This window comes from Maylandia zebra, linkage group LG19 (genome assembly GCF_041146795.1).
Source record: "Maylandia zebra isolate NMK-2024a linkage group LG19, Mzebra_GT3a, whole genome shotgun sequence".
NCBI classification, from domain to species: domain Eukaryota; kingdom Metazoa; phylum Chordata; class Actinopteri; order Cichliformes; family Cichlidae; genus Maylandia; species Maylandia zebra.
In genome coordinates this window covers 8410461-8422682 of record NC_135185.1, presented here as the reverse complement: position 1 = coordinate 8422682, position 12222 = coordinate 8410461, and the positions used below count along the sequence as shown (strand labels likewise).

General features: G+C 41.5%; 1 protein-coding gene and 1 long non-coding RNA gene across 2 annotated transcripts in view; one reads left to right on the top strand and one right to left on the bottom strand.

Moving 5' to 3' along the window:
• Window positions 1–499: 499 nt before the first annotated feature.
• Window positions 500–1676, bottom strand: LOC101464513 (uncharacterized). Its single transcript, XR_191284.3, has 2 exons — window positions 1537–1676; window positions 500–1083 (listed from the first exon to the last, which is right to left on the bottom strand). It is a non-coding gene; the product is annotated as an uncharacterized LOC101464513 (long non-coding RNA).
• A 2479-nt stretch (window positions 1677–4155) lies between these two features.
• iars2 (isoleucyl-tRNA synthetase 2, mitochondrial) overlaps window positions 4156–12222 on the top strand; it is a 12593-nt gene continuing 4526 nt past the window's right edge. Inside the window, exons 1-14 of the mRNA XM_004554812.5 lie at window positions 4156–4601; window positions 5098–5220; window positions 5912–6065; window positions 6158–6306; window positions 6560–6609; window positions 6688–6797; window positions 6876–6963; window positions 7247–7362; window positions 7573–7742; window positions 8166–8256; window positions 8418–8569; window positions 8702–8862; window positions 9026–9128; window positions 9884–9977. Coding sequence (XP_004554869.2) covers window positions 4323–4601; window positions 5098–5220; window positions 5912–6065; window positions 6158–6306; window positions 6560–6609; window positions 6688–6797; window positions 6876–6963; window positions 7247–7362; window positions 7573–7742; window positions 8166–8256; window positions 8418–8569; window positions 8702–8862; window positions 9026–9128; window positions 9884–9977 — 1840 coding nt within the window. The 5' untranslated portion in view covers window positions 4156–4322. The remainder of the gene's footprint in view (window positions 4602–5097; window positions 5221–5911; window positions 6066–6157; window positions 6307–6559; window positions 6610–6687; window positions 6798–6875; window positions 6964–7246; window positions 7363–7572; window positions 7743–8165; window positions 8257–8417; window positions 8570–8701; window positions 8863–9025; window positions 9129–9883; window positions 9978–12222) is intronic.

Sequence of the window (12222 nt, the reverse complement as noted above, 5' to 3'; positions counted from 1 at the left end):
AGGTGAATTCCATCCAGCCACCGACCTTCACAGATAAGCAGGCGGCTCCTTTATGGCTAAGCCCCTGCAATAGGTGGAGGAAGGCCTCGGCAGCCCTTCATTTATTTACTTGCTCTTGGTCAGTTATTAAGATGCCACCAACGTCTTGCTTTGTGAGATACTGTTGCCAGATTATGGTGGATGAAGAAAACCACTTCTGAAATGGCAGTACCCCACACACTCCAGATGTAATTTGTGCTTTAACCAAACCGAAATAAACTTGCAGCTAAAGCCAGTTGAGAATTAGGCCACACCCCTTCAGCGTATTCTTTCCCCTTCATCCAAAACCAAGTAAGAGCCTTGGAGTTTGAAGCAGAGCTGCATCAGTTGTGGACCCTTGATCTGATTCTCTTCATTCTCAGCCTCGCCAGCTTTATTCAGTGTTAATTTGATGGCTCTACAGTCTACCCTGAAAACTTTAAACACTCAAAGCAGGAACGAGATGGTGAGTCATGTGGTCTCACAATTTAAAGCTTTATTTAATCTACATAAAAATAAACAGTTCAAGTCACACCCTGAAAGTACAGTGGTCACAATTTAGCTCATTTACAAATCACGTTCAGGCGAATGAAACCAGAATCAAAGACGGTCACTACACGAGTCTGTGTTCTCCCACTGCACGCAGGAGTAAAAGGGCCGGTGTGGTGCCAAAGTTTTCAGAGTCCTTGCAGAGCCAGTACAGAGGAGAGAAAGAGCAGAATGCTTGAAAGTGAGCGTCGCCTTTTAAGACAAGTTTTCCCACCCAGCACTTGAAATGTAATTCCAAAACGCGTTTTTGGCTGTTTTTGAGTGGGTGGGTGGGTGGATTGAGAGATTAGTGTAATTAGACTAAGCCAGCACTGGATCCACAGTGTAACCTGTGCTGGCTTTTGTGTCCAGCGCGGTCAGTCCACTCAATCAGGACCGGTGGAGGAGAAGAGCGGTCAGAGCCAGCGGGGGGAGCAGCACCATGAAGGCGGCGGTAGCCCCACAACAAGCCCCCGTGGAGCTCGGGGTGGTGATGTTTGTGTTGTCCGGATTCGTGGCGTTATTCGCCAGGGCCACCTGAAACACATTTGTATTTAATTAAGATGATTCAGTCCGGGTGATTTCATTTTTAAACTAGGATTTAACGTGCGAGGGAGAAAGTTAATCAAAATTCAGTCATTTCGTTTCCATTTTGATTTGGGAAAAAAAAAAAAAGTAAGATAAGCGCTTTAAAGCCTCTGTTCAAGACCTAGCCCGAAACTTCTAGAAGTTTGCCATTGTATCCTTATTGCCGCCGTCTGTTCTGCAGGGGACAAACTGATTTTTATATTCATGACTTTTCCCCTAAAATTACGAGGTCGTAGATGCACTCCAAGCATAACGTTTTAACCTCGATCCCTAATTGAACATTTAGCTCATCTGCGCCATTACAGCGTTTCATGCGTAAACAAATTCCGTTGGCCACAGTTGATGAGGTTGGTGAAAGTATGAAGAAACAAAACAAAAAAAGGAGGCACGGATCAAACTGACCTGTGATGTGAGATGGAAAGCCAGCAGCAAAACTCCGACGACTGCGACGCACAGTTTCTTCATGATGGATGGGATTCTGTTCTTCTTGGTAGAGAAAACGTGAATGGAACAGGAGACCAAGCCTTTGCTTTTTTTATACCTCCCAGTGACGTCATCAACCACGCCAAAACACCTGCCTTTATGTATCATTCTGCAACAAATGTTATTTACTTTTACTTAGCTACGAATTATGCATTTTGCGTTATAGTAAACCGGATAAGAAATAAAAACAAATGAATAGCAAAGTTACTTAATGCATATTTAATAAATTAGAGATATAGCTGCCATACTAATACTGAACTATTCCCTGTTTTCTATGTGGTCTTTGATGCATTGATCGTGATTTTACAGTGTTCTCTCTTTGAGTGGAGAGCGTTAGATGAAATAGCTCAGTAAAGCTTTATCAATAGAGTGATTAAAACAAGGCTCTCCAGGCTCCCCATTTCTATCTTTGCAGGTCAAATTAAATTCCGTTTGAAGATGAATGACAAGAACCAATTTTTTTTGTCTCACTTCCAGACTCTAATTTATCCCTCACACATTATTTAGAGGTTATACCATTTCATATGTGGGGATTACATTGTGTAAAGATGAAACATAAACACAAGATTATTATTTGAGCCAATTATTAACCAGATTATTAAAAGGTTCAGTGTGTTCAGCACCCGTGGAGATTCAGAATGAGAAAGAAAAACTTGCTTGTACTGCAGTAAAAGGAAGTTTTTCCTTCTCATTCTGAATCTTTAAGTTATGTGTCATAATTGTATCACTTATTGAATTTAATCTGGTAGAACAAACCTCATGTGGCCCAAGAAATCACAGCCAGTTGGCACCAGCAGGTCGTGCAGAGCTCCAACATAAATGCTTTGTACTTCGGAGCTGTTTAAATCTCTTCTATGTGCTGTAGCTAAGGCACGCTTTAGAAAAGGCAACAGGCAACACTCTGTGTTTTGCACATTCAGTTCATTTGCCAGTCAAGCTGTTGATGATGCATTGAGTCCTGCCAGGTTATAGTCTCACTGTGAAACATAAGCAAAAAAAGAAGCCAGTTTGACGAAAACAAGTTTCTAAGGCCCTGACAGTAACATCAGGGAGTAATACAGTATACAGACTGTCACTGAGGCTGAATCGTAATTCTGACAAAAAGTAACTTTCCTGTTTCTGGAGTCATTATGGTCATGTATGTTTATTATAATTTATTTTGAAGAGATTCCCAGTTTCATAATTACTTTAGGTTCTTTAGGTTTGTAGGTAAAGTTTTCCCAAATTCTACTTGAATTTTTGAATGAGCAAATCCGAGGACCTCAAGTCTGAGAACTTTTGTATTCTTGCATGAAAAACACTTCACTCATCATGTCACACAAGCGCACACAAGGTACATTGTAAAGGTCAGTTTCTGCTTGGTTCCTTTTAAAGGGGGACTTTTGTTGTGTTTCCTTGTTTTCTCTCATGTACATAAATATATAATACTGCAATAATCAAAGCTCCTGTGAGAGGAAACAGCACTAAAATAGTCATCCCAGTCATCTAGCCTGATGTTCAAACATTCTGTTTGCAAGGGGGAGTCAATCAATAGAAAGCTGGCGTAAAGGAAGTGTAGCTTTTGAAAGAGGAGTTAAAACGCCTTGGTTCAGCAGTGGATTTGCTGAGAGGCCACCCTCTAAAAAAGACATTTTATGTAACAGAAAACAGACTATTTTTTAATCATAGTACTAAACTCAACTGGAAAAGGTGAATACGACACACAAATTATAATTACATCTATCTATCTATAAACAGATAGATCTATCCGGAGCCTATTCCAGCTGTCATAGGACGAGAGACAGAGTACACTCCGGACGGGTCGCCAGTTTTTCACAATGACTAACTTCTGGTCGTCTGTTTCTCGCCCAGAGAAACAGACGACCATTGACATTTACACCTATAATCAATCTTAGAATCACCAATGAACCTAACCCCTTTAACTATATGTCTTTGCACTGTGGGAGGAAGCTGGATTACCACAAGAGAACCAGACATGGGGAGAACATGCAAACTCAACACAGAAAAGCCCCAGACTGAATTCAATTCAATTCAATTCAATTCAATTTATATAGCACTAAATCACACCAACAGTTGCCTCAAGCTTTAATGTAAGTACCCTACAAAATACGAAAAAACAAACAAAGAAAAAACAACAATCAGATTACCCCTATAAACAAGCACTTTTGTGACAGTGGGAAGGAAAACACAAAGACTGCTGTGGAAACACTCAATGGATCATGGGAGTCTCCCATGATCTCTGCCTCTGCCTCCCATTCTACGTCTAAATATGCTATGAACCACAAGTAAACCAGCAGTCTGAGAGCAAAGTGCTTTGTTGGAGTAAAAAGTTACTATAAGGTCTTTAAGGGGCCTAAATATCAAGATTTGAACCCCAGTGAGGCATAAGTGATGAGCACCACTCCATATTCTATATACATGAAAAGTAATTTACGCGTAATAATTTATAGCAATGTCTTTCTTTCTGCTGTCATGGTTCAAAATAAACAGCGCCCACGGCGGCATCTCGCTGTCACAAATGCGAAAGCTTCACCCATGACCCCGCTGGGTTTCCGTAGCTGTCCTCTCCTGTATTTCTTCCGAAGGAAACAGAGCACGCTAATACAGAAGGGCGGACTAAAACAACACGGAAACTTCACGCAGAAACAACAAAGCTGTCTGTTTTTGCGAGTTAGCAGCTCGGCCGCAGAGCTATTCGTCTGTCCATGCTGCGGCTGCTGTGCCGGAGTTCGGCGGGGAGCCAGACGCTAGTGCGATGGGCACGGAGGTCACAGCGGGGAGGCGGTCTCCTCCTGCACGGCGCTCGGTCTTGCACCTCCAGCCGCCGCTGTCACGGTACCGGTTCGGGTGAAGTTAATGGTCAGCCCGCAGAGAACGGCTCCGGTAACGCACTGTACCGGGATTCAGTGCTTTTGCCCAAGACCGAGTTCCCGATGAAACTGACCGGACAGAAGCTTCTGGACCGAGAACTCCAAATACAACAGGTACAGCAGGCTAACGAAATCTCATTCAAAAATTGTTAAATTCTATTTGTTTTATGTCGCTTACTAAGTGGTTTCGATAAACTACAACAGACGAATAGTTTATACTTTTGTTTAGCATTTAGTCTTTAATTCGGCATGACTGTTCAGGCTGACAGCTATATCATTGTTACTTTTAACTAGTCCTGATTTCAATTTTGAGCTGAAACATGCAGATCATTGCAACGACAAGGCAGTTTAAAGTGCTATTCATGAAATATTAAAGGGATTACTGTAACGTGATTAGCACAAGACAGTATAAGAAATTTTACAAAGGAAGTAAAAGAAGAAAATAAAACAATTTTGACTTGAGAAAATTATAAATTAACACACGAGTAAAAGTTACAGGAATGGGATTACTAAGCCTGGTCACACGTGATAAAATACTTATATCATGCCTTCATACATATTGGAAAAGCTCACTCAAGATTTAATAGATATTAATTTTTGTTTTTTGCAGGAGTGTGGTTTTGCAGATTTGTACTCATGGCAGCTGGAGAGGAAGGCCAAGAATAAGTTCTGCCTTCATGATGGACCTCCGTATGCTAATGGAGACCCTCATGTTGGACACGCTCTCAATAAGGTAAAAGTGAAACCTTTCAGCTTTCTATCATCAAGTCCTCCTCCAATGAAAATTGGTTTGCAAATATAATGTTATACCACAAAACACGTGTATAATAATGAGTGCATTTTACGAGGAAAACAAAAGCATCTTTGTACATAAGGTCACATCCATCCATTCATTTTCTTTCACTTATCCAATTCAGCATTGTAGTTGAGCTGGAGCCTACCCCAGCTGTCACACCCTGGACAGATCACCTACCTGTTGCAGGGCTAACACCATCTGCCAACCAACCCTGACCCACCTTTAGCCTTTTTAAATCCAAAAATTGGGTCACTGTTCATTATAAAAGTTATACTAGTCCTTTAAACATCAACTGTTAAAGATAAAATTTTGTACTCCAAGGTTTCTCCTGGATGTCTCTGCATAGTAAGAATCCTTTTTGATAATTGGTTTACAACAAAAGACATCAACTTTATTCTGTTAAAGGAACTCTGTCTGAGCCCAGTTAAAAGGAAATACCTTCCAAAGGAATTTGAGACTGAGAAGGTTAGAGTAACATGGAAGTACCGGTAGTATATTTCACCTACTCTTCCTCCTATAGTGAAAGTAACAAATAAGACGGAACTTTTGGATGCGAACAACGGCGTATTTATTCCTGCCCTCATGATTTGTAAATATTTACTAGCTTCTCAATTATTATTCCATTCAGATCCTGAAGGACATCCGTAACCGTTTTGAGATGCTAAGAGGGCGGCAGGTGCACTACATCCCAGGGTGGGACTGCCACGGCCTCCCCATTGAGCTGAAGGCTCTGGGAGACCTGGGGACGAGCGGCCTTAGTCCTCTGCAGATCAGACAGAAAGGTGAGAAGAAGAAGGAGGAAGTAGAAAGAGGGCTTTTTCTGGTGACTTTTATTCAAATTTTATGCAGCTGCTGTTTGGTTTGTCTCATCCAGCGCGGGAGTTTGCAGAGGGAGCAATAGCCCGCCAGAAAGCTGCATTCCAGCGCTGGGGGGTGATGGCTGATTGGGATCAGTGCTACTACACTTTTGATGGCACCTACGAGGCTGCTCAGCTGAAAGTCTTCCAAGAGATGCACAGTAAGGTGGGTGATGATCTGATCTAAGCATCAGGCAGTGTCACAGTAGAGTGATGTACCTACAAAGCAGGTTCAGCATGACCAGGCTTTCTTTGTGTCAGCTGGATTAACAGACCCCCAAACCCCAGTCAGAGAACATTTTATTTATTTATTTATTTTTGAATTCGTTTATTTAATTTAAACCTCAAAATGGGACTCACTGAGATATCTTTAGCTTCCAGTGTATGGTCTAATGTGGTTGTCCCTCTTTGTTCTTCAGGGGCTCATTTACCAGGACTACAAGCCTGTCTTCTGGTCTCCTTCATCCGGGTAATGCAGTTTATTGCAGTTATTACATCTTTGTAATAATTTCTTCTAATCTTGAATCTATTGCTGCAACTTTTACAGAACAGCTCTGGCAGAGGCGGAGCTGGAGTACAACCCCGAGCATGTGAGCAGAGCCGTCTATGCCACATTCCCCCTCGTCACGCTTCCACCAAAGATCGCTTCACAAGAAGGTGAAGCACACATGTGGATAAAGCTTTTAGTCATTTTTCACCTGGTATGAAATCTCCTGACTGTGTGTGTCTGTGCAGGGATGGAAAGTGTCTCCGTGTTGGTGTGGACCACCCAGCCTTGGACCATTCCTGCTAACCAGGCTGTCTGCTACATGCCAAATGCCCAGTAAGGAACAGCACCACACACTGGAGACTCGTCCAGCTTGGTCTCATTGCAAAATGTGACAGTCGTGAAAAAAGCAAACGATTTGTTTCAGTTTATAAGATGTCATCATGACTTTATTACCTAAACCTAAGAGATGCGTTTCCATTTCATAACTATAGAGTGTATTTGTTTGTTTGTTTGTTTTAAACCAAACATTGTCTAACCCAGGCACTATTATTATGATGTCAGTAACGTGGATAGCGTGGTGGGGTTTTGAGTGAGTTGTTTTCTGTCTTGCTTGCAGGTATTCTGTGGTGAAGAGAGCGGACAACTCTGAGAAGTTTCTAGTAGCAACTGAGCGGACGGCCAGCATAGCAGCACTGCTGGGCACAGACCTGCAGACTGTAGGCGTCTTCACAGGTAACACACAGTGTCTGAAGCATCACGTTACCAGGTGCAGACGTGATACTTCCTGCAGTAGAAATGAGCTTTTAACAAAAATAATCCAGGTTGAATTTTGGGGAAATGAAATTCTTCTCTGTATTTTTCCTTCTGCGTCCCATCAGTGGACCCTGCCCCAAAGTTTGAGAAGACGAGCAGAGTTGTTTCTCCATCTTTTTCCTCTCCTAGGCTCCCTGCTTGAAGGTGGGATCTGCAAACATCCCACGATTCCTGACAAACAAGTGCCATTGCTGCCAGCTAATCACGTGACCATGGTGAAGGGAACTGGATTGGTTCACACGGCACCGGCGCATGGGATGGAGGACTACAGTGTGGCCTCGCAGTTTAAACTGCCTGTGGTGTGTTCTGTGTGTAAAAACTAAAAATCCCAACAGTCAAGAAAAAACTTGTGGGTATATGGAGGCCCCAATGAGCCAAAAGTAGGAAGAAATACAGAAAAAAACATATTTCTGGGGAAATAACTAAGGTGAAAATACAGAAATATATAAAAAATCCAATTGGAAATGTATTTATGTTTTTAATAATTCTTTTTGTACACACACAGACATAATTTCTTAGGTTTTGACTTTTGAAAGCTTTGTGAGTTGGCTGAAATCTGTAAAAAGCAAATAAAATACAAAAAGGGATTTTCATTAATCAGTATAGCCAATATACATGCAAGGAGATTATTATTTAACAGTGTGGACCATGTTTGATGAATAATGTGGCTACAGTATATGATAAAACCTGATGTATTTGTGCACATTATTCTTCTACCAAAGGAATGTATGGTGGATGAAGATGGGACATTCAATGAATTAGCTGGACCTGAACTACAGAAGCTTTCTGTAATGACAGAAGGAAATGATAAAGGTATAAAAACATGGAAAAGAGGGAAGAACGTGGGGTTTCTACAGGCTGCTAAAAAGAAATAATTTTTTAATAATATTGTTAATCAAGATAAAAAAAAATGTTTTGAAAATGAGTTTGTTTCTTGTTTGATGATGGATGTATCTGATGCTTGCTTCACTCAGTGATTTCAATGCTGAAGCAGTGCAATGCTCTGCTGAAGGAGGAGCAGTGCGTCCATAGTTACCCATATGACTGGAGGACAAAGCAACCTGTAGTCATCAGACCCAGCAAACAGTGGTTCATCAACACAGAGTCACTCAAAGACAAAGCAAAGGTAAAAGACATTCAGATCATTTGGACCAGATTAGTTTTTTCGTCTGTACCTGACACTTCATTTCTTCCAGTGAGCGAGAGTGCTTCACATTTCCAGTTTTGTCTAAAGAAGTATGTGCGTGGGATTTTGCAGGAGGCCCTGCAGAAGGTGCGTGTTTTGCCCGAGTCGGCCAGGAGCAGCCTGCTCACCATGCTGGACAGACGGACATACTGGTGCATCTCCAGGCAGCGCAGCTGGGGCGTCCCCATCCCCGTCTTCTACCATAAAGAAAGTGGAGAGGCTCTCATCAACAAGTAAAGCCAACAAACGCATTCATAATAAAACACACACACCAACAGCTGCGTGCACATATTTACTGTATGCTTGAAATTTCTCTTTTTGTTCTTTCTTTTTTTTTTTTTTTTTTAAACAGTATTTACAAACTGGCAAACATCTGTGATTCTTTGACCTTTACAGATACACTGTGTCCCACATCGCACAGCTCTTCAAAGAAAAGGGCAGCGACTGTTGGTGGGAGCTTCCCATTGAGACTCTGCTGCCTCCCGAGGTGCTCAAGAAGGTGCGAAAACTAATGTGTGGAAACAGCTAACAATCAGATATTACTGATAACAGGGTCCTCACTGTCATCCATCATTGATGTCATTGCCAGAGGCATCCCTTCCCATCCTCAAGCATTTTTAACTTTGCCGTCCCACTTTTTAGGCAACGGCATTTTGTAAAAACTACAACAACTGTAGGAAAAATGTGCAACAGTGTAACAGCCCTTCTGGGTTCTATTTCTAAACCAGTGTACAAGCTTAGGAGCAAACCTACTGGTGCATCAAACCCAGTGTGTGTCCACACAGGGGGCCGTAAATCAGATTTTTCTTGGATTAACAGGCCTCCGTGTTGGGACCCGTTTTTATTAATGACATTTGCAAGGACATCTAAGCAAAAATACACCTCTGTGCTGATGATGGTGTCATTCGTGCATATGCTTCTTATCTATATCTATAAACCAATATTGGGTAAATTTCCACTCTAGCTCTACACCCTTCTGTCTCTACTCCAGTAAGTTACCAGCTACACTTCAAATGGTGGCTGGACTTTGATAAGTCTGGGAAAAGCATTTTCTTACATGCTGTGGACAAGGAAAAACTGAAACCATATCCATTAATGATTTTAAAGGCATCATAGGGAGTCGAGGGCACATGGCTTTACTCTTGGCAATGTTTTTTACATTTTTTTTTTTTCTCTAAGAGAATATTTGAGATGTTTTTCTCGTAAATGTAAAACTTATCACAGTTTTTCTGTGAATATATATATTTGTCTCAGAGTAAAGCAGGTGCAGCGAGTGATTACGTTCGTGGAGAAGACGTTCTGGACATTTGGTTTGACAGTGGAGCGTCGTGGGCAGCAGTGCTCGAAGGTACATTTGAAGTTTCTTCAGTTTGTCCTGTTATGCAGATCATGTAAAAGTATTAATGGATTTTGTTAATTTTGTAAAAACCTCTCCGAGGACATTGAAAATGATCGTCTCAGAGCAGCAGAACACGCCTGTGACTGAAGGTTTCCAGGTGCCTCTAATCAAACCTCCTGTTATTAGTTTTATTAGCGACAAAGCTACTTGAAGCTACTTTATGTAGTCCCACATGCCAGGTAAGCTGCTTTGCAAAGCATCATTAGTGAGAGTGGGCTAGTCGGAGTCCTGGATTAGCAAACGTCAGCACATCACAGATACCGGACAAGGTGATTGGATTTATTTATCTGTTTTTAGAACTGGAAGAAATTCCTGCTCACTGTCAGGGTCAGAAGTAGGAAAAAATGAAAACCGGTTAATAAGTATGACTAAAAGTTAAAACTGGTAATAGTATGGAAACAGTATGTTTGGATAAAGAAGTGAAATCGTTCACTAAACACTGGGTTAAAAGTTGAAATAGCAGAAATTACACACTTTATTAGGTATACCTGTTAAACACAAATATCTGGGATAGGATCAGAATTTGATGAAATCAGGGGTCCATCCTGCCTCATGTCAATGGTTCAGGCTGCAGGTGGCGTAATGGGGTGGGGGATTATTATTCAGCACATTTTGGGTCAAAATTTGCCGAGGGGTGTGAGTGGAGTTAATGTTTTTTAATAGCAATTCAACCAATATTAGAGTTGGATCCTGCTCACTTTGAACTGTCTGCATTTTGAAGGTATTTTTGAACTACTACCACATGGCGCAGTAGCTTTGTTTTGCTCCAGGAGATTCAAATAGACACTTATTTGCTGAAGTATGAGAGTTTTTCCATCATCTGTGTGATTGTGTTGTCATTTGTAGAGGAAATGGAGGAAAACTCTGAGCCTGAGTCACATCTCAGATGGCTCCCAGCTGGGCTCCAGAAATCTCTGGTTACAGGTTGTTCGATCATTCAGCTACAGGGACAGGCACTCTAGTCTTTGTATTATAGTCATTTATTTTCTTTTTTGTCTCTTTCCATCTTCTCTTGTACTTTTTACCTCTTTTTACCTTTAAAATATTTTGGGATATTTGGTAAAGATGTGTTATCACTTACCAGCCAACCCATTTCTTCCTTCTACTCCATCGCAGTGCCTCAGTACTGCCAGTACTCAGTGATGTCTTTTGATGAACATGTCTGTGAAGGTTCTCAGTCATCCAGGTCATTGTAGTCTAAGGAGCTTGGAAAGAAAAGCGTCTGGACTTCTTTAAGTTGCTTAAAGACGTTTCACCTCTCATCCGAGAAGCTTCTTCAGTTCTAAGGTCAAATGGTGGAGAGTCCCAGATATAACCTAGTGGGAGTAACCCCCCACAGAGGGACAAAAGGACCCCCTGATGATCCTCTAATCGCCTGAGCCAAGGTGTGAAACTGGGCGTGGGTCCCAATCAGCCAGAGTTTCGGGTGAGCTCATTGTGAAACCTGGGCCCCACCCTATCATGTGATTTCCTGAGGTCAGACGGCCCAGGATGTGAGTGGGCGTTAAGGCGTCTGGGGAGGGAACTCAAAACTGGATTATAGATGGCAGAGAGTTGGTGTCGTAAACCACCGGCTCTGTTCAAAGATGGTCGCTCACAGTGGACATAGATGCTTCTTTCACTCCTCTTTCAAACCATCTGTCCTCTCTGTCCAAAATGTGAACATTGGCATCCTTGAAAGAGTGACCTTTGACCTTTAGATGCAGATGGACTGCTGAGTCTTGTCCATTTGACCTTCGAACTGAAGAAGCTTCTCGGATGAGAGGTGAAACGTCTTCAAGCAACTTAAAGAAGTCCAGACGCTTTTCTTTGCAAGCTCCTGTGACTTTTGATGAACATGTTGTTCAGTTGGAAGATTGTAACTGATTAGCACAGCATGAATCTCAGCACCCTGCCTTTTATGACTCCCTTTCAAAAACATTCAGGACACTGAGAGTGTTGAAAGGTTCATTTGCTACATAACTGGATAAACAGTTGAAATAGTGTGAGAAGCTGTTATGTAAATGTAGGGATAAAGAAATGAAATTATTAGCAAATAAATTGTTAACTAAACATGCTTCAGTCATTTAAAATGCGTAGTTAAAATTATCAATAAAGTCTGAAGTTATTAGCTTAAGTTTTGCTAGGAGTTGAAATTGCTAGCTAAATACTAGATAACAATGTATTTGTCATTAAAAAATTCCATAATCATCTC